The following is a 22101-nucleotide window of genomic DNA, read 5'->3' on the forward strand; positions in this document are numbered from 1 at the left end:
CAAAGACGAAGAGGGACTTTCTCTCAGAGTGAGCAGAAGGCTGTGGGAACAGGGTGGCCATATACCCAAGCTGATTATCAGCACGGGACAGAAGACTCCCAGCTCCACAAAGAGCATCCCCTGATTATTTTTATTTGGTAGTATAAGTGTAGCCAAAGAGTCTGTGAACTTAAACACATGAAGTACAGAGGCTAACCACGCTCACTCCCTCAAATACACGTTCCCTTGGTTTGTAAAGGAAAGCTAACTTACTGTTCAACATTTCTGTTGGTCAAGGGAGCAAGTCTATCACACAAATTCAGCCAGATTCTCTTTATTCTCTTCTCTATAGAAAGTTACTAGCTAAATCCTAATACCAGGGCTTACCTGTTCTGATGATACTGTCTCCTTAGATTTGTGTGCATGGATGGGAATGAGCCATTTTGTGTGTGTGAATGGCTCAATCCTTGGGGAAAAAATTAAAAAAAAAAAATCAGGTTTTGCTCTGCTGCATGAAAAGCATTTTACCTTTAGAACAAATGCAGGCAGATCTGTGAGTTCCTCCAGGACACTGCCATAATACTCATTCTGAGTGAAGACTGGCGCTTCGTCGTTCTTATTCACAACATTGATGATGATAAGAGTGTGGTTTTCCCACTTCCCATCAGATGCTACAAGCTGGAGCTCATAACGCTGTTCTTGTTCATAATCCAGAGGCTGAACAATGAAGACAGTTCCAGCCTCGGTTTCCACATCAAAAACTCCTTCCACGTTTCCTGACGTGATCTGGTACCTGAGTTTGGCATTTGCACCTACAAGAGAAAGCAAATGACCACAGCCTGCACGCTCCCTGAACGCTCAATTCACTTCTACATGGTGGACATGTATCCAAGAGCAACCTTATTTACCAAGAACCAGGCTGTTACAATGTGTGTAGGAGATAAAACGTAGACATGGATGCAAACAGAACGAGCCGTATATGTAATTTGATGGGTTTGTTTATGGTAGATTGGGCACAGGGTCTGCATTTTTATCCACAAATATAATTTGTGGTCACAGACAAGTTCCTGTTTATTGGTAATGAGGGAATCATGTGCCTCTAATTTATGTATTGTACATTCACTTGCCAACAATAAAAAAGTAACACACTATTAAAATATTAAAAGCTATTTTTGCTTTGTGTTTCCTAAACCTCCTTCCTCAAATGCCAACATTCCTTAACTTTTTTAAATTTTTTTACCACTGGATGGTGCTAAAATATAACAGGATTGCTCTGCTTTAAGACAGAATCCATCTGAGAACATTCTGCCTGTACAATAGTAGTAGTTTTAGGCAAAATGTTTAGGAATAAAAAAGAAAACCATTTGGTGCTTCAGGTTTACTTCTCTATTCACTTCTACAAATGTTTGAAGTGCTCAGTTGTCGCCTGAACGCAGAAATTTGTTTGCCCAGGAGGGAAGTAACCCAAGGTACAACATACAGGGATGCTAAGAGGACTTACAGAGAAAGACACGGAGGGCAGGTCAGCTCACCTTCATCTTGATCATTTGCTGTCGCCGTCACAACAGGACTTCCGACATCCCTGTCCTCATCTATGCTGATCTCATACACCGACTGAGGAAATGCCGGGGCGTTGTCATTCACATCACTGACAAAAATCCTTACGTAGGCTGTGTCTAAGGAGATGCAAGACGAACATGTAGACTAAAAACGGCAGGGGTGGAACACCTGATCATATCCCAGACAGCTGACACATCCCCAAGTCTAGAAAAGTTAAGGAATCCAGTCTCTGATATCTTTTACCCAATATATAATTTGTTATTAGTTTTACCTGTATTGGGCTGCCCATGGACACCAGGCCTAGCAGATTCTGAAGAGTCCTGAGACTGAACTTCTATCAAGTAGGAGGCTTTTTTCTCTCTGTCAAAAGATGCATGTGTGGAAATAATTCCTGTCTTGCGCTCAATGGTGAAGAACCTGTAGTCTTCACTAGCATCTTTCAATATAAAGTAGCGAACCTAAAAGGTAAATAGTTAAAGGAGGTTGTGTTTTCCTCTTTCATTTGTATGGCCGAGTGCTGCGACCTCTCCCTTCCCTGGTAGCCTCCTGGGCCTCTCCACAAGGTGGCAACACTCTTATGAAGGAAGTTTGGACAGAATTTTTGAAGTTGTTTGCCCATTTCAAAATAAAAACGAGCAAACAGAATTCTCTAACAGAAGAACAGCTGTAGCAGTCACAGCAAAGCCCATCAAATCAGTATCTCATCTCCAACTGTGGTCAGTAGGAGACAGCTCAAAAATAGCAGAAATACAGAGAAAGTGAGGAATGACACCTTTCCTGGTGCCTCCCCAGCTTCTAGCAACCCACAGATTCTAATACCAAAGAAGCAGGGCTAATAGAACAGTTTAGGTCCTGTTCAACAGGTTGTCCTGCCTCATCACCCCACCACCACAAAAAAAAACCTCAAATATGAACAAATCAAAATCTTCACTGATGAAAGCTGTCCATTTTTTTCCCCTTTAGCAAAGGTTTGGCTCCTTCCTCTGAAGAAAAAAACGAAACATTTCCACCCAGGCATGGTTCCACCACATAGGTTACTCCACAGGAGCTGCAAAATGAGTTACAAACCAGCAGATCTCTACGAGCCAGAATTCTCTCCCAGGAGATTTTATAGGATTTTTGGAAAAGGCTCAGGAAAATGCACGGAAAATGTATTTTTCCTTCAACCCTGAGAATCACACAGCAGTGCTTTGCCACAATTGCTGGATCAGGATGTCTTGCTATGATACTGGATCCCAAAATCCTGAAGAAGCATCTTCTCCACCTGCACCCCTTCTTATGCTAGACAAATGCTTGACAGTTGTTGCAAGCGTTTGCGGGTCATTTCCCTGTCACCTGCTGACTGTGCACTCTCACCAATTGCTATACTAAAACTTGCCTACTGGGAGGAAAAGAATTGGATGTGAGGTCAAACCTCTCCGTGTAGACCAGAATCCAAGTCTGTAGCTAAAACCTGAAGCACAGATGTGCCAACATCAGCTCCTTCTGGCACGGACACCTCATAGTTGGAAGACATGAAGAATGGCACATTATCGTTGACATCTGCAAAAGAAGATGATTGGGACCACGGTGAGAAAATGTTTGAAGACTTTTAGAACATATTTATTTATTCTATTATTTTTTTTACCATAATTTTGAGCCATAATTTGGCTTAGAGAAAGAACTCACATTGTTCATAGAAAGAAGCAACCCTACTTTTGTTCTTCCCATTTTCACGTGAGCTGTTAGAAGGCATTTTGTAGACATTGAGTGATTTCTGAGAGACAGTGGCCTAATCTCAGATAAGATACTAGCTAACAATTTGACCAGCAGTATTACTGTAATAAATCCATGAATGCCAGGACTAAGAGGCCTTTTGTTCCCAGTCTGTAAAGAGCTGGTTATCTACTGAAACCTGCAGCAGAACTGCTCAGAGTAGTTAATTTCAGCATTTTATTACGTGTTGATTGACATACAAAGAAAATTCAAATTGCAGAGTCTGGTGTTGACAAAGAATGTGTGTCAGACAGTCGTTCTTGGTCTTTGCAGGGCAGGACAGCCAGAGCTGTGTTAGGCTGTAGGATCTAACGTTTATTTAGGAGGCAGCTGCACATTAGCCTCCCCTCACCTAAGTACTGGGCACTCACAGGAGCAATGCTGACCTTCTCACTCTTGTCATCCTGCTCTAAGCAGGGGGATGCTCCCTCCCACCAGCAGCACTGTGTGCTGACACTGCTTCTTTTGTGGCTCTGACAGAAAACTGACCTTCTGGAGAGAACGGGGCTAGGTGAGCTAACAAACTGCAGCAGCACAATCACTGGATCCCATGTAGGAGTGGCAAGGAGCCTGAAGAAAAGAAAGCTGCTCTGAAAGTGGTCATCTGCAGCCAGATCAGACTGGATCAGATTGGATTGTGGCAATGCAAAGCCATGTTATGTTTTTTATCAGTGGTTGCCTTGCTTTTCTTCCTTGTCTGACCCTTGGAGAGAGCTAAACTGGGGAATATATGTTCAGCAATTTGATGGGCCAGCTTTTGATGCATTTTCTCCCTACAACTGTTGTGTAGGAAGGGTGAGCACAAGAGATGGGCAGGGGAGCTATGACTGCATTGATTTGGTCATCCCCCTGCTCAACCCATGATGAATCCAACTGGTGTTACTCTTTGTAAGAGGATTACACCCAGAAGTGTTACATATTCCCCGAAACCTTTTTGCACTTTTCCCTAGCAGCCACATTTTAAGAAGCTTTTTGCTTGTGAGTAAAACGAAGTTTCTAATAAATTCTGCTACCAATGACTGGACTGTCTGAAAATTATTCTGGGACAGGCTCCACAATCTATGGCTCAGGCCCTGTCTTTAAGCACCCCTGCCTCACAGAAGGGTTTTTGCATTAGTGGACTGTGGAAGACAAGACAACAACTGTGATAAAGTGAAGCAAAAGCATTAGACTCCTATTCAAATTACCACTTAGGTCTTTCATTTCCATGGTGGTTACAGAGACAAATGTTTTTGCCGAAGACTTCGCTTATTCTTATTTTGATCCTAAATGATTACAACATATCAAAGAAATTCCACTAAAGCTTCAAAAGGCAAAGATTAAATTTGGACTTTATTTTATGTGGTTCTACAGGAGTAGAGCCTTACGAAGAGATTTCACTGTAACGTGGGTTAGGTCAAATCTTAGAAAATTCTGTTGTGAGAACATTTTCATTCCATTTCTACAGTTTTTACCTCAATGTTAAATAGAAAATTCTGAATGTAACAAAAAAAAAAACAAAACATATCAACCACAAAAACAAGCTCTCTGTACTGTTTCTCCTTTTATAGTGCAGAATATTTCCAGTGATACACATCTCCTTTGTATAGCTTGGGGACATTTACTAGATTTCTCTTATTAAAATTAAATCTTTCTATTTGTGCTTATAAAAACAGGTACTAGCATTGTGTAAACATTCACACAGCACATTTTTACGCTATCACATTTCCACATTTCCTAGTTATACTTAGAAACTGTCTCAAACAGAATTTTTAATGACCATACAACCTCCTTTTGCAGCATAGAAATGCACAAAGAGTTTAAGGTGTTTTGTAATTTCATGGACATTACCTTAATTCATTGTGTTACAGTAAAAACAACAACAGAACTGCTCTGAATGAGCTGTTCTAACAACAGCAGGCCTTACCTGTCACATTAATATAAACAGTGGTGAAGGAAGCAAGAGGCATCATCGCTACATTTTGTGCCCGGACTCTCAGGGTGAAGAACTTGGTTGTCTCGAAGTCAAGTGGTTCAGCGACCAGAAGAGAAGCAGATCCATCGGCTCTGTTTGGCTTCAGGTAGAAACGAACTGGCATGTTTGCCTCTGGAACCTGACCCTCCTCCAGGTTATACGTAACCCTGGGATCACCAAGAGGGGATGTGGCTTTGATGGTCTGAAGGAGAAAAGAGCCACCACATACAATGATGAAGTGCAGGGTTGCAAGTGTGCAGTGTTCAGTTTGATGGGGAGAACTGTGCATGCATGGCTATGATAACAGACAAGAGACAAACAGTTTACATCCATTCTGAAGAGCTGAGTTTCCTTGTACAACATTTAGGCTTACTGCAGGTCTTTAACTGACAGCAAATTTACCTGCCTGTAACATGTAGCCTGGAGAAGAGAAGGCCCCAGGCAGACCTTACAGCCGCCTGCCAGTGCCTAAAGAGGGCTACAGGACAGCTGGGGAGGGACTCTGTGTCAGGGGGTGTAGGGATAGGACAAGGGGGAATGGCTTTAAACTGAAAGAGGGGAGAGTTAGATTAGATGTTAGGAAGAAATTCTTCAGTCAGAGGGTGGTGAGGCAGTGGCACAGGCTGCCCAGAGAAGCTGTGGATGCCCCATCCCTGGAGGTGCTCAAGGCCAGGCTGGATGGGGCTTTGGGCAGCCTGGGCTGGTGGGAGGTGTCCCTGCCCATGGCAGGGGGGTGGGACTGGGTGGGCTTTAAGGTCCCTTCCAACCCAAACCATCCTGTGGGTCTGTGATTCCAATGCAGACACAGAGAGAGCACAACAGAGGAAGAAGATGAAATGAACGTAAGAGGGAGGGAATTAGTCATACTTTTAACGTACCACTACCCTGGTGTCACGGGTGGTGTTTTCAGGGATGGTTACCCAGTATTTGCTCCGCTCCCACCGGGGTGGCTGGCTGAGGGAGCTGGTGATGGTTACGGTCAGCTCCACCGTGCTGCTTCTGTTGCCTCCATCTGTTGCTACAACATAGCAACTAATGCAAGTGGCCTACGAAACAAAGCAGATGGAGGATATTTGCAAAGCATTTTGTACAAATCAAGAGACAGCAATGAACCCTCTGTGATGGGTGTGAGGGCTCGGGGCTGCTCGGTTCCAGCAGGCAGTGACATTACCTGGGAGATAGGGCGGTTCACATACACCCAGCCCGTGCTGGGGTTGATCTGGAAGTACTCCACTTGATGCTCTAACATTGAATAAGTGATGGCTGCGTTCACGCCTTGGTCACTGTCATGAGCTGCAATGCGGAGGAAACTCGTCCCCACAGGAGTGTCTTCGCTGAGGAAATCTTTGAGAAGACAGAGGTATTGTCAGCAGGCCTGGTTGTCATTGACTGAGCTGTGTTAACAGGAACACTCCTGCACATAACAATCAGTAAACGTGAGAGGGATCTTTACAGGTCAATGCCCAATGTACAGCACAGCACTGCCCTTTAGATAACTCCCATCCCAGGTTTTAGTGGTAATCTGGAAGAGACTGGGGATGTGGGCTTCCCTGGGCCACTTCCTCGATGAAGCTGGTGTTTCAGAGCAGCTTGTTTCACAGCAAAGCCAGGTTTTATCACTGCTTTCTCAATCGGGGTAGCATGTTAAACCTCATAACCCCCCTCGCAGAAGAATTGCTGGCAATTATTTATCTTTTGGTGCAGGCCATCCATGACCACGTCAGCCCCAAGTCCCTGCTAGCCTCTATCAGGGCAGAGCTGGGGACTGTCACCCTGACAGCTTCTGGGTGCTGCTGTCCCTCTGTGACCACGTCTGGCATCACGAGGGGTTCTGTGTAAGCAGGATCAATTCTCAATGCGAGTGACTGCATCCCCACGGAGAGGCAGGAGGTGATCACAGAGCATAAAGCCTTGGGTCCTGAGGTCTCCCTCTGTGTTTCCAGCAATCCACCTGCAACAGAGGCTGTGCCAGTGGTCCTAGGCAGACCAACCCTTCACTTTTAAAGCCGTCATCTAAAAATCTGCCAGCAAAAAGCTGCACAGATGAAATACCCAGTGCCCAGAGGAGTAATTCATTTTGCTTTCCTGATTCCTAGCAAGGACGCCAACAAAATCATGAGAAATAGTGAGCAGGTCTACTTCAGCATTTTTGAGGTGGGAAAATCAGCATTTCACACTATTTATAAAGTGGTCTGCTCATGTCTTCTGTTTTTTTCTCCCTTAACATCTCCAATCTGTGACAATGGGGCAGTAAAATTGCAAACCACCACAACTCCATGAACACAAAGTTGAGCTTTAATTAGCTTCTCTTATTCCCATGACAGTTAATTGGCCTAGGATTCATGTCCCTGGTATGTCAGTACAGCCAAAGCTACTCTCAGAAGAGATTTACTGGCATTAAAATAGATTAATGAAAATAAAATTTATTGCTAAGAAACACTGTAAAATATCCTTTCGTTGTGTTTAAATTTATACTTTTATAGTCAAATCCTGTTAAATCACATTGTGAAAAAAAAAACCAACACACACATTCACAATTACTTGGAAGGGTCATTCTCTCTTATTTCATGTACTTCTACTTGCTGCTGGCATAGCTAGCAATTACTATGCCACACACTGCACAGAGATAAGCAGTTGTTTAATGCCTGCTTTCCATGCAGATGATAAAATACATGGCTTAAATGTGGGATTTGACCAACATCCTAGTGCACAGGAATCAAGAACCAGCAGTTCCCGAGAAGAACAGGAACCTGTGACTAATGGCGTTTGATCTCGTTAGAGAGGAGGCTATTTTTAATTCTGTGATGTACAAACATTGATTACTTACGTATACATGCTGGCAAAGTGCTACACATTAAAGTGACCTCTGCGTTTTCCCTGTCCCAAAGGGCTGCCTGTGCTATAGGACCTTTGCAGGTTTCCTGTGCTCATGAAAAAATCCCCCCAAAATCCACCTATTCCTTGGAAATGCCAAAGTCATCATAACTACCAAATGCAACCTTTCAGCTTCACTACTTTTGAAAACAATCACGGGCAGTTTCACCTGAAGAACACACTTGAAGGAACAGTAGAAAGGTTCATCTTTGCACAAACATTACTTTTGTCTCAGGGGCTCCTCTGCTGTGTCCTAAAATGCTTTTATGAGCCCTCTTCATTTCAATAAGGCATTGGTCACTGCTTTGCTCTATGTGACATTTCCACTGAACAGTCAAAACCTCCAAAATGGACTTGCTGTCACACACATCATCAGCCATTTTTTGCCATTCTTGGTGAGGCAATTATGCAAGAAAAGCCTGTCACAGTTCATCAGCTAGGAAGCATCCTTGTCATTTGCGGATGACATGAAATGTACTGAAGTGCAGGACTCTACTGGGGAAGCAGCAGCTGAAGGTAAATCATTGAAAGGCACATCGTATGGGGATGAAAAAGGGAATGGCACCAGGGCAAATGGGAAAAGCTAGCTCAGGAGCACAGGAGGGATCAGGGCTCACAGCCAGCTGTAGGCTATAAGCCAAGGATTTCAGGCTGTTTGACAAGAGATAAACACAACTCCAACCTATTTGAAGCGGGGCACTGTATCAAAGAGACACAGATGATGACTGCTCTTCTCACCAGGGTCATTGACTTCTCAGCTTTTGTCATGTTTTGATTTGGGGGATGCCGAATAAAAGTTCAGAGTGCAGAAAAATGGGGCAGGAAAAAGCCACAGAGGAAAGGGATCAGATCTGCCTGGTTCATAGGACTGAAAATTGTCAGTGTTTTAGAGAGTATTGCAATAAATAAGACACTTATGAGGTTTATTAATTCTGCATTCTTCCACTGACAATGAGATGAGCAGTAACTGGCTTAGCTGGCAGCAAAGATCAGTCACCTAAAAACTGATTGTCATTATTAGGAACTACTAAACAGGTTCACGTTGTGGTAGCAGGAAAACCATCACTCACACTGATAGCGACTGTTCTCAAACTTGGGCTCGTTGTCGTTGACGTCAGCGATGAAGATGGGGATCTGACAGATGCCGACCAGCGGCTCCTGCGCTCGGTCGGTGGCAGTCACAGACAGCGTGTGCTCGCTCTGCTTCTCGCGGTCAAAGCTCTGCGTGGTGGTGATCACCCCTGGGGACACAGACACCTCGGGACTGAGGCTGCTGCCGCACAGGAGGGAGCTACACCTGCACGCAGCACAACCGCAAAGCTCAATCCTTGTCCAACCCTGCAAGGCAGGGCTCGGACCAGAGTAACTGCAAGTCCTGTCTCTCCTTTCTTCACTTGCCAGACAGCAGCAGTGGTCAGCAGCCTTCTCCAGAGATGTCCCTTAGTGCTATTGCACTGGTAGCCCAAGTAACTGAATATTTGGAAGATATTTGAAAGCTCATTATTGCTCTGGGGAAGAGTCACACCACAGGAACCTTAAGTGATGTAGTCAAAGCCTTGTTGAACAGACTAAAATAGGGTAGAATCATGTAGCTCAGTTAATAAATTGAACATTTTTCGCCCTGTCTTCAGCTTTTCCTCTCTGATGACCAAGTCTCTCCCTGTCTCAGCTCTTTTCTTCTGGTTGTGAGACTTTAAAGTGGCCTTTTCGGGGCCCCTTCCAGACCTCCACCTGCACTATGCTTGAGACAAGGACTCTGCTTCCCTATTGTTGGCTCCTCCAGTCTACTGGGGGGTCCTGGACACCAACATGCAAATATCCCACTTGACTGTTTTGACTACAGGAACATCAGCAGCTTTTATAGCTCCTTCATCTGAGATGCATCAAGACTGTCACTGTCTCAGAATAGCTTTTTACCTTCACATCGACCAGGGGTTTGTTACCCTACTCAAATTGCCATCTAAATCACTAACAACTGAATCTATACAGATGGTTACCCACTTACTCTATTTTTTTCCACTATTTTTTATAAGCTCTTATGGCTAACCTACAGCAGCACTCTCACTAGAATACAACAGCATTTTCATTTTACCTCAATAGCCTGGAAGCCACTGACCTGTGTCTGGATCAATGCTGAAGCCCAGGGAAGCTCCGTCGCGGTGCATGAGCCCATACTTCACCTCCCCGTTAACGCCGAGGTCTGCATCGTAGGCTTCCACCTGCAGCACGTACGTCCCCGGAGGCTGGTTCTCCAGAACCCAGGTGCTGTCACTGTAGTAAGTGCACTAAAAATAAACCCAAAATCCAGCCCTATGTATTACACCGAGCCGCACGAATTAGCTGCACCGTGGCAGCACATAGGAAAACTCAGAAGAAAATCACTTATGTTACACATAGTCACAAAGAAATCAAGCTCTAAGGGAGAAAGATGATGGAAAAAAGAGAATGAAGACTTTGCTCTCTAAGCGTGAAGAAATGTGTTCGATTACAGACTCATTCAGCTTTACACAGTCCCTTCAGCCCAGCAGCTATCACCAGGAGCCAAGAAGAATTTATAAGCCCAGCTACGATGGGAAAAGAGTATCTGCAGAAAGACATCTTACCTCTCTGAAGACAGGCTTGTTGTTATTTACATCATTAACTCCTACAATAACCTCAGCATAACTGCTGAGAGGGGTGGGCCCCCCCGAGACGTTGTCATCTATGGCAGTGATGTTCAGAGCGTACTGTGGCCCTCTCAGGCTGGGCAGCGGGCTACGGCGGAGTTTAATGATACCTGAATTTGGAAGCAAAGTGCAATTTTATTTTACCACACAAACAAACAAAAAAAAGTCAAGACAGCATCACATTTCTCTGCCACTGTGTTTTTGGGTCAGTTTGTATTTTGGTTGCAAAGCGCAGGATTCAGTGATCACTAAATCACATCAGTCACCACATCAGATCACGCAGTCCTAGGACCAAGGCACCAAATTTTGGTGATATTCAAGTCAACCATGAATATCAAATAAGTAATTTTAGCTGATATGAAGCATCTCCACTTGCAAAATATGTGAATATGGTGATTCCTTATAATTTTTGACATACAGGTGAAGCAGTCAATACAAACTAGAGGATATCATAGAATCACAGAACGGTTTGGGTTGGAAGGGACCTTAAAGATCACCTAATTCCAGCCCCCTGCCATGGGCAGGGACACCTCCCACCAGCCCAGCCTGCCCAAAGCCCCATCCAGCCTGGCCTTGAGCACCTCCAGGGATGGGGCATCCACAGCTTCCCTGGGCAGCCTGTGCCAGGGCCTCACCACCCACACAGTAAACAATTTCCCCCTTATAACTAACCTAAACCTACCCTCTTTTAGTTTAAAACCATTCCCCCTTGTCCTACCACTACAGGATCTTGTAAAAAGTCTCTCTCCATCTTTTTTATAAGCCCCCTTCTGGAAGGCCTCTATAACGTCTCTCCAGCACCTTCTTTTCTCCAGGCTGAGCAACCTCAGCTCTCTCAGCCTTTCTTTGTAGGAAAGAAAACGTTGCACCCTTTGTGTGGCTGCCACGGGAGAGAACTTTGGAGGACAAGAATGGACTTAAAAAGAGGGAGATAGAGGCCAGGTGAAGTTTTTCTGTGCTATCTTGTCTTCCCTGAACACATTCTGCATTGCCAGGTGGGGCTGTCCTCATGTTTAAGAACCAGTGTTACAGCTAGAAAAGGGAGCGAAAAGATTTTTTTTTCCCTCGGTGTTTTTAAAATGTGTTTGCTTTGTGCATTCAATAAATGTACCTGCAAAGAAAAGCCAGTCAGTTACTTCTCTTTTATTGAACAGTACCACGCTTCATGAATAAATGCAAAGATTTAAGTGGCTTAAGGCCTACTGCTGAGGTAAGATGCCATTTATTATGAGACAGTTGAAACTAGATTGTAGTCACTTGGCAGCCCTGTATTGTATTTAGTTTATGTAAAAGCCATTCTCTTTTTAGGATCCATTTTCTGCCATGCTGAACTTGAATTTGGTGTATGGAAATTAAAATAGAAGAGGTTGCTTAGAATTAATACCTACAATTTTATCTTCCAAATTTGTATATGAGGCAATTGCTGTAGACCAGTGCTGAAAAATGGGTAGAAAAAAGGACACTTGGAAAAAAAGTTGCAGGAAAATTAACAATGGGATTTTAAAACTTGCTCTGAATCTGCCTGAGAGTAACCTGAAGATAAACCAGGTACTTGCATTGACTTATAATTGTGTTGTAAAACCTTTCTTACCTTTCTGGCTATCCAGTTCAAAATTGCCCTCCTCATTACCTCCAGCAATTAGGTAAAGCACCCCGTCTCCATCAGGGTCCTTGGCCCGGATTGTGGCCACCAAGGCACCGGGACCAGCATCTTCTGAGATGAAAGTTCTGTAACTGGTGCACAGAAGGGAGAAATTGAAGGGTGTTTAGTGCCAGCTTCTAAAGCCTTTCTTCAGATACATTACCAGTGAAACCAGGGGGTACTTACAGATGTACAAAAAACCAAAACAAAACAAAACGTTTAGCCAAGTGTTATCAAGGTTACACAAAGCATCAGTAAAAAGCAAAGCAGGCATTCAGGGTGGCTTACATGGGCTGGGAGAACACAGGAGCCTCGTCATTCACGTTGGCCATTTGAACGCGCACGGTCGCGGTTCCTGTCCGAGGGGGGTGTCCTTTATCGACGGCTATCACCACGAACTCATACATATGGTTTGCTCGCTCAAAGTTCAGCCTCTGGTTAGAATTGATGACCCCGTGGCGCGTGATGGAAAAATCAGTGCTCTGGACGAAGTAGGCGACCTCCGAGTTGGAGCCAGAGTCGCAGTCTGTGGCAAGAACTGTTAGGGAACACATTTAACATGCTGCAGCAGGGCTTTGGTTATGCTATTTCCTACCCAATAAACTTCAGATAGTTTTTTTTTGGAACAGAAAGTCCATAAAAAGCCATCATAAAAGCCTCATTTGCAGTAGGAGGCTGGGAACTCGGCAGGAACCTGGGACAAACCAAGCAAGACAGCTCTGCCCCAGCCTGGCTGCTCGCTGCAATGCCCTCAGAGCGCGGCGATCCCAGCTCTGCAACCTGCTTCCTGCAAACAGCAGTCAGCACTGGTAATTAACACGCAATCAATATGCACATTGTTTGAGCATTATCAGGCACAAATTGTGTCCTCGCTCTCTCTGGGGATGCCGTTCCAATTTAATTAGCTCCCGGCTACGTTACAGCTAATGTACTTTTTAATTACCTGGCGCTGCGAGGTATAAAGAGTGCTTAAACATTCCTCCCCGACAAGTGTTTGCTCAGTACCCACGGAGTCCCATCTGCTCCAGAGCAGCAAAGCAGCAGAGCAAAGAGCGAGAGCTTACATGTTGTATCAGAAGTGATTTGAAGAGCAGGAGCTCACCTCTTTAATTACCCTGCCGTTTTTCTAGCCAGACAGTGAGGCTTCGCCTCATCTCGGTATTAAACCACCTCCTCATTTGAGCAGGATCATTATTGTGGTTCGAACTTCCTGTGAAACACCTCCAAATCCATTTACAAAAACACATTTTACATGCTCAATTATACCTTTTTTTTTTCTTTCTTTTTTTTTCTGACAAATAGGGAATGTGATGCTGGCACGTTACACAGCCGTTCAGTGTGCTGAAATAAAAACGTTTGGTGACCAAACCCTGCGTTTACATCATCCACAGCTTTACCAAGTGGCACAGGTCACAGTTTTACCCAGTATTTACCATAACATACCCCATAATTCACCCAGCATGGCAAGACAACCAAGCTGGATGCGCTTATAAACCTTGCTGCACAGCTTTGCCATTGCGCTTGATTTGGGCATGGGGCACACATTTTTTTTCCCACAGTTGGGTGAATTTTAATCAGCTTTACAAGTCTCACAGAGAGAACGGCATTCATCTCTTCAAAGAAAATCACGTGCTTGGGAACTTCTAGCAGTTAATCGTTCTGATCAACTGGCAACTTACTTCTTCCCAGGAGCCATTAAACCAAAAACTGAGCTGCAGCAAGCGGTGAGCTCTCTGGATAAGTTTGCAGGGAAAGCAGTCCCTGCAGCCCTGCTATCAGCATGTTGCCACATGCTTCTTATCACCACTGTGTCCTGCATAAGTTCAGTTTCAAATTCAGGCAACTTACAGCCTTGTCTTCAAAAGACAAGTCCTAGATGTGAACGTTTTCACTGAGACTTGCCTTGGTGCTCACACATTTTAGAGTCCCCACCCCCAGGTCTCGGCCTGCGTTCCTGTTACCTGGCACCTGCCCGTGCTTTGCTTTGAATACTGACAGTGAGCACACATGCATTTTCCTGGTTTTAGGCAGAGCACATCTGTGCCACCTGTCACATCATGACGGGCTACGTCAGACCTGGAGACATCTTCAAAGATAAAAAGCAGAAAGACAGGTTGGAAAATGGACTTTCATTCTTTTTTTTTATTGGACTCCATAAAGTGAAACAAAAGGTGCAGCGCCATCCAAGTTCAGTCCTTATCTGTGCAGCCACAGTATTTTAAAAGCGACTGTGAAGTTTTGGTTGGAACTTGGGGTTTAAAATTATTTCCAACAGCTCCATTTTTTTCAAGGGGATAATATTCTGAAAGTGGCTAGGTTTAGGTTAGATACAAAGAGGAAATTCTTTACTCTGAGGGTGGTGAGGCGCTGGCACGGGTTGCCCAGAGAAGCTGTGGATGCCCCATCCCTGGAGGTGCTCAAGGCCAGGTTGCTCCCAAAGCAGCATTTCTGCCCCCCTTGTGCAGATGCATCAGCTCAGGGCTCCCTGCATCTCCCTGCATCACCAGCTCTCTCTGGTGCTGCTCTGCCTCACGACCCTGCCTCACACCAGTTGCAGCAGCTGTCCCCAGACCATTCAACTCCATCCTCACCTTAAGACACTTAAAAACCTACTTCCAGGACACCTAAAAGCCATCTAGAGACCCTGGGGAAGTGCACATTTTACAAAGTCACTGCTCGCTGTGGAAGAGCATTTTCTCATGGTAGAAATGTGGACCTGTAACACCAAATAATGGGCCTGAAGAAAGAGGTACCGGGAAGGTGCTCACCTTGCAGAAGAGACGTGCCGACAGGAATGGTTTCAGGAATGTTGTCCCTGGTGTAAATGGAGCGCTGGAATTCAGGAGAACAGTCGTTTTCATCTGTGATATGGACCATGACCTGAGACAAAAGGACACCCTGAGAAGGAATATTGGTTTCTACGCTCAGGAAAACATGCACCTCACCCTGGATACAGTCTGGGCATTCACTGGAGGTATAAAGATGGGATGTTAAACATTTTCTCACACTATAACCCAGAGAGATGTCATCTCCACTTCCAAGCTGATGGGTGGCAAAGCCAAAGCCAAACAAGTATTTCATTGAGCCTAAATGACCCCAGATCAGAGCCCAGACTTCTGCCGTGACCACAAGACATCCCAAGACATCCCCCCTCCCGAGCAGCATCTCTCTTCACGAACTTTCTGGACTGCCCACACGTGTAACTCATTCAGCTCATGAGGTGCTGGAGCTGGACAGGACGTGAAGCGATTCCCATACCTCGGTCACGCTGCTCAGCTCGCTCTCAGCCTCTGTGGCTTTCAGGAGGAGGTGGTAAAGGTGGTGCTCGCCCTCGTAGTCCACGGGCTGGCTGAGGTGGAGCTCCCCGCTCCCCTGCCTGACGCTGAACAGCCCGCTGGGGTTCGTCAGCAGCGAGTACAAAAGGGGCTGGCTCTGGAAGGAAACAGCCTCGACCACTGCTATTCTGTAAAGAGGGAGAGAATAATCCTTTGCTTCAGCTCTACAGGGAAAGATGTCAGGGGGTACCTAGAAGAGTGGATGATAAAAGGTGGATTCAGGCTGCAAGTCCCTGTGCTACAAGAAGCCTCCTTTCCTCTTGTCAAACTGATCCCTGACACAGCAGGGCTGGGATAAAAATGCATTTCAATCCCCTTCTAACCTGAAATTCCCTTTTCTTCCCCTACGTACCCTTCCCAGCGCTTGTCCAGCAGTTACTGTTCTGCTTCAGTTATATAGATAACTGCTACACTTCTGACTTCCTTTGAAGTTTCAGATTAAGAAAAGGAGTTGGTTCAGATGGACAGGAAAAACAGTAAGCACGAGGCCTTTCCAGATGCTGCTGTCCCCCCTGCAGGCAGTGAAATAAGTGCTTGCGTTTCTACCATGACTTGTGCTCTGAAGCTCCATCTCTCACACCAGCCCCTGGCCAGCATGAGACACTTGAAGCCCATCTCAGTGAAAGCTCCAGGGAGGGAGCCAAATTTCCCTCCTCCCCATTTGGTCTCTTTTAAGGAGCAAGTGGCACATCTGCAGCAGTTTCTCCTACTTGACTAGCTTATTTGGAGGTTTCTTATTCCTTAAATGCCCTACGGCGTGGCTGCACCTGCTGCTAGGCACCTTAAAACCCCGTGCTGCTCTCCAGCAGCCGAACAGACTCTCAAACACCAGAAAAAGGATCACTTATTTCCCCCCCAGATGATGGTAAAGGAGCTCACCTGACACAGCAGGACTTACTTCTCTCCTGCTGGCGTATTTTCGGGGACAAACACGCTGTAGGACACGTTAGTGAACTGCGGAGGCCGGGAGCCTGCCAGGACGGAGATGGAGGCATAGGGGCTCTTGTTGCCGTACTCATCCGAGGCCTGCACGGTGACCACGTACTCCTTGTTCCATGCCAGGGGCAGGCCCGTCGTCCTGATAACCCCAGAGTCTGCATCGACTTGAAACCGCTCCTCACCACCTACCAAGGTACATAAGGTACATAAAAGAGATGAGACTGTACTAAAACCAGAGCCTTAAGCTACCAACTGAAAGCATAAGATGGGAAACTGATAAGAAAAATCTGCAGCTTGGCAGATGCTTGCGTTTTTTTTTCAGACAGGACCTACCTGCAACCAGTGTGTATGTCAGGCCAGCGCTGGTGTTCTCGCTATTACTGTGTCGTGCAGCGAGCTGGTAGACGAGGGTGCCTTTTCGGGCGTCTGGATCAACACGTGCCAGGTAGGGGTAGGGGTACATGGCCCAGGACAGGAGCTCCTCCTCTGGGGCCAGCAGGGTGACGTGGCAGAGGTACCAGTCGTCGTCTGCAAGAGATGCACGCGCTGCTGGGCAGCTCGTTCGCAGACCCAAGGCAAGGACTCGAACTGCACTGCCCGAAGTGGGTTTATAATGGAAACCTCTGGGAAGCTGAGAAGCAAAAAACGTGCCTAAAGATCACACCCGGGAAATAGTGGTGGTGATTTTGTTTATATCCCCTCTGGCAAAAGCAATCATTTCAGTGTAAAGCAGACAGCACAGCAGGTGAGGATGTTTCCAAAGCACTCAGTTCCGTGGCACCAATTACCTGTTTTTTCCTCACATTAAAAGAAAGTAATTGCCAGGAAACACCTGGTGGACTGAATAAATTAATAAACTTCCATCTCAAATATACCCAAAAAATGGTTCTAGAAATCCTCCAAATGCTTGTCCTATAAATTTGCAATTTTCCTTATGAATCACATTTTACAAGAGGAATTTTTTAAAATGTAAGCAAATAGACTGAAAACTATGAAAAGATCCTTGTGTTTTGGTAGAAGCAAAAAGGGAAAAAAAAGAAGAGGGGGGGCTCGTTTCTTTACGTGGAAGCTGCCTTCAGGCTGCAGACCTCCCTGCAGACACAGCAGTTACTGAGGCAGCAAGGTAAAATGCCTGTCGGGCAGGCAGCTTGCACAAAATCTGTTTGTCTTTAACACTACCCATCATCATGGAGACCGGGGGAATTTTCACTTATTTTCAAGATCCTTCTTGTTGTGTGTGTTCTTTTTTTTTCCTCTTTCAAGCACTGCTCACTCCTCTCACTCAGAGGGTGATACATCTTCCTCATAAACCACCTAGGAAATCACAAATCAGATTGCTCAGACTTTTTCCTAACTAGATGTTGCATGGCTGCAAGCCTCTCTTGTGCCTCAGTTTCTAGTCATTAGTCTTGTCTAACAACAGAGTTTTTTTTTTTTTTTGCTTATTTATTTATTTATTTATTAACATTTCAGCTGCTTTTGAGCACTCTGGTCTTTGCTGTGCAGTTAGGATCGGTCCCAGGTACTCCAATACTACCTAAGGATGGAGCAAGCATGGGCATCAGATTCTCATAAAGCAGCTCCCAAACAGCCCCTAGCACCAAAACAGCTGCAGCCCAGTCCTCACCAGCTACACAGCATCTGAGAAGAAAAGCACCTGATGTAAAGCAAATGCAACCGTAGTTGTAGGCACAAAGCACTCCTTACTCTGCTGGCAACAAGTGCTGGTTTTAGGTCCTTCCATCAGAAGTGTGCAAGCAAGAAGCGTTCAGTGACAGGAGCTGAACCTCCTCCTTTCCATCAGCCCGTTTCCTAAGGTGGTGTTTTTAAATGTTTTTTTTATAATCTTTCTCTTAAATATTTGACAATTTCTACTAGTATGCCTACCTTACTGCTCAAGCTAAAACTTCAGGACATGTGAGTTATACACCAATTGCTGTGCCTGCACTGAAACACCTGCGTGGAAGCCAACAGCACGTGAGTGAGGACAGCCTTCAAAGGGGAGCAGAGATGCACAGATGGGATGAAGATCAGCTCCACTTCAGGATCATATTTCCAAAAGCAAAGGCTGTTTGCACACTTGCCTGGATTTGGGGCATCCCGTCCTGCAGCACCAACATCAGTCACACGCTGTGCTCATGGGGTGTGAGGCAGCGGTGAGGGCATGCAGGGATATTTCTGGCAAGGTGCAGCATTGATCTGGGTCTGAAACAAATTTTTAAGTGCCTTCCTGTTGCTTTAATACCCTGACATTTTGGAAATATGAAATCATAGGCTGTATAAAGAGAGTTGCCAGGCTTGTGTTAAGGATAAAGTGCTGCATATTCTCCTCTGGAGGTCTCTGCTCCTCTCTTTATCTTGTTACAACCAGGCATCTGTTTAAGTGATGAGAAATCCTTATCTACCTTGCTAGGAATACTTGTAACAAACTTTACATTTACCTCTTCACTTTTGAAGTGTTTTGCTTGTTTCTGATCTCTACACGTTACCACACATTCTTACCACTTATTTATTGCCTCTGGGTCACTACATATTTTTACAGTGAGATTCTTCCAGAGATACAGACAGACGGTGTAACACAATAACCTTCATCCTGGAGCTTGCTGTTTTGTCTAATGATCCCTGGCCACTAAAATGGTTTTACGGTTCAAGCAAATCCAGCTTTTCCTCTGCTGGCACCTGAACTTGAAGGCATAGCGGTGGCATCCACATATGGCTTTAGTCAGCCCGACAGTGGGAAGAGAAAACAGCAGCGTGACCTCCGAGCCTGACTGCCTGGTCAGGTTTCTGCTTCTGGTCTCAGGTTTGGTTTGCTCTAAAAATGTCAGGGGGTGCCAGGAAGAAATGGGCTGTTTTTGCATGAAAAAACTAAGCTGTGTCTTCACTGGAAATCAGAGCTGGCAATGTACAAGGTTACTCGTTAGTTTGTACAGAAGCGGATTAAGCAGATTTAATGGTTTTCCTTTCCAGGTGGGCATGCTGGTGGATGTGTTTTTTCTGGCAGAAAGTGCAAAGAACTCAAACTGCTTGATATTTGAAAGCACGCTGTGGGCTAGGTGCATTTTCAGGAGCTTTAGGATTTGACAGATGCCTTTTTAAAAACGTAGCTTGCTGTCGGTGAGTCACACGGCTCGCTGCTTATCGGGCTCTGCCTACGACACCCCTGCAGAGGAGGGGGTCCACGGAGCCCTCTCAGCCACGAGGGCAATCCCATGCTCACCACTGCTACTGCTAAATCAGGATTTGGGAGGCTGCAGTACCCCATACTCACATTTATTTCAGTAATTCAATGCTCATACCTCATCTTCTAGGACTACAGTGAGACGCTGCCCTGCGTTACTGCCTCTTCCTTGAAAACAAAAAGCCAACACACAAACGTCACTGGAGAAGCAGCACCCATGAAATATCTATTTCCACTCACAACACTTTTATGTAAACCATGGCAATTAGTGAGGGTCTGGTGGCTTCGTTTCTCATTTAAGGAGAGGATAAAAAGTTGGGAGCATGTCCCATAGTATTGATTGCTGCGTCACCCACTGCTAATTGTATTTGGTAAGTGGCATGAGGAGAAACGAGGAGCTGGCACAAGTTAATTCTGCTTGGCTTTAGGCAGTTCACCAGATCGCTTCAGATGAGAACAGGATGCTCAAAGCCTCTGAATCTTTAGCTGTCTTCATCAGCAGGTAGGAAGAGATGCCACGTTCACTGCTGTGCACATTTAGGAGATAGTTTGGATTTTATGAGCGGCTCGGAGGAGCGCCTAAATGACCTTGTCCCACTTGACCATCGAACTCCTTTCTCCCTGAGGCTCATCTCTTGTCAATACTTCATCGGTGCACAGACAGGAGTAAAAATACATCGCACAGCGTGGGTGATTTACACAGCACTGCCCACAAGGTCAGTTCCTTTCGCGAGGGATAAGCGAGGCGGTCAAGCAGAGCGCCTGTGGCTTGACTGAGGAGCTCTGCCTTCACTGCCAGAGGGTTTTTTAAGGTTTGGGGCTGGAAATATCGCCCAGCATCTTCCCCATGCTGCTCTCCAGTGCTGCCCTGTCTGAGCGCACCCCACACCGCGCTGGGACCCGCAGTGGGAAGGAGCTCACAGCCCCCAGCACCCCAAATCCCTGTCAGCCCCCAACCCCACCCCCTGTCAGTGCCCAGCCGAGGGTCCCGGCGCCCCGTTCCCTTACCTCGTCCCCCTCCCGTGTGCACCTTGACGAGAGCCTCGGCTCCGCCGCCGGCGGGCAGCTCCCCGCTGAGGTAGAGGCGCCCCGAGGCTCTGTCCACCCGCAGCGGGGCCTGCCTGGGGGCCGCCATCTCGAACCAGGCGCCCGCCGGCAGGGTGAAGACGGCGTCGCCCACCCTCGCCCCCGGGGGCAGGCGGGCCGCGTACCTCCGAGGGCCGGGGGGAGACATCCCGGATCCCCCCAGCCCCCGGGTGGCCCCGCAGAGGGCCAGCAGAGGCAGGGGGAGCAGCAGGGCAGCCCGCAGCATGGCACGGCTCGGCTCGGCACGGCTCGGCTCGGCTCGCCAGCGGGCTCCCTCCATGTGCAGCCCCGGCCCGCCCCCGCCGCCGCTGCCAATGGTGTTCAGGGGGCAGAGCCACCATGTGTGGTGTCCCCAGGGCTCCCGGTGGCGGTCCCAGCATGGTCCCTCCTCATGGTGCCCCCTCATGGTGTTGGGTTGAGGTTTTGCTGCTGGAAATGCGCCTCATGCTGAGCCCGGGTTTGGTGGTCTAGCAGGGGGCTGGTTGCCATCACCCCAGTGACAGCCCGTTCCTACAAGCTCCTGGCCCCCATCGTTACCCCAAGGAAGGTGGTGGGATGAGCCACGTCCCATCAGAAATAAAACCCCAAAGTTGCTCAGCGGGGTGTGACCAGTAACAGGAAAGCACCAGCAGGATCCAAGCAGCGTTAACTTGCTTTCACACCTCACCTTTCCTCTTCGTGCCCTACCTAAAAATGAAACGTGAATAATTTCCTACGTCCTAAAGGCACCAGAAAGATCATTAAATCGTGACACTTACCCTGAGCCAGCCAGAACACAGGAATGTCTGGTCCATTGTTTATGGTCCAACCATAAGTGGACCACAGGATGATCTTGGAGGTGTTTTCCAACCTTAATGATTCTGTGATATTGTGGGCATGCAGTTTAGGGAAAGTTCAGGTCAGAACTGAGATACAGATGGGCAGGTCATCATCTTTAATGCATTGCATCCTACTGGCCTCATGCAACCTCTTAACAAGCAAAGAAACCCACTGAAAACCAAGCAGTAAATGCTATTAACATTGCAAGACACGCTACGCTTTCTGGTCTTTTATATTCTCATGCACATTTATAAACATACAGTTTCGTCTACAGCATATCAAGACGTGGGCTGGATTTTATTCATACTACT

General features: G+C 46.4%; 1 protein-coding gene across 2 annotated transcripts in view; it reads right to left on the minus strand.

Moving 5' to 3' along the window:
* LOC101793684 (neural-cadherin) overlaps positions 1-21567 on the minus strand; it is a 39794-nt gene extending 18227 nt beyond the window's left edge. The window contains exons 1-17 of one of the 2 annotated variants that reach the window (XM_027452482.3): positions 20894-21558; positions 17038-17232; positions 16664-16889; positions 15689-15893; positions 15199-15310; positions 12719-12968; positions 12380-12522; positions 10726-10898; positions 10239-10407; positions 9193-9363; positions 6420-6592; positions 6127-6294; positions 5201-5450; positions 2954-3081; positions 1811-1997; positions 1512-1655; positions 508-791 (exon numbers count right to left, since the gene is read on the minus strand). In XM_027452482.3, the coding sequence (XP_027308283.3) occupies positions 508-791; positions 1512-1655; positions 1811-1997; positions 2954-3081; positions 5201-5450; positions 6127-6294; positions 6420-6592; positions 9193-9363; positions 10239-10407; positions 10726-10898; positions 12380-12522; positions 12719-12968; positions 15199-15310; positions 15689-15893; positions 16664-16889; positions 17038-17232; positions 20894-21377 (3462 nt within the window). In that variant the 5' untranslated portion in view covers positions 21378-21558. Of the gene's footprint in view, positions 1-507; positions 792-1511; positions 1656-1810; positions 1998-2953; positions 3082-5200; positions 5451-6126; positions 6295-6419; positions 6593-9192; positions 9364-10238; positions 10408-10725; positions 10899-12379; positions 12523-12718; positions 12969-15198; positions 15311-15688; positions 15894-16663; positions 16890-17037; positions 17233-20893 lie in introns of both variants that reach the window. The other variant, XM_072034454.1, reaches the window with a different exon arrangement.
* Positions 21568-22101: the final 534 nt, after the last annotated feature.

The sequence above is a fragment of the Anas platyrhynchos genome, chromosome 2 (assembly GCF_047663525.1).
Source record: "Anas platyrhynchos isolate ZD024472 breed Pekin duck chromosome 2, IASCAAS_PekinDuck_T2T, whole genome shotgun sequence".
Taxonomy (NCBI): domain Eukaryota; kingdom Metazoa; phylum Chordata; class Aves; order Anseriformes; family Anatidae; genus Anas; species Anas platyrhynchos.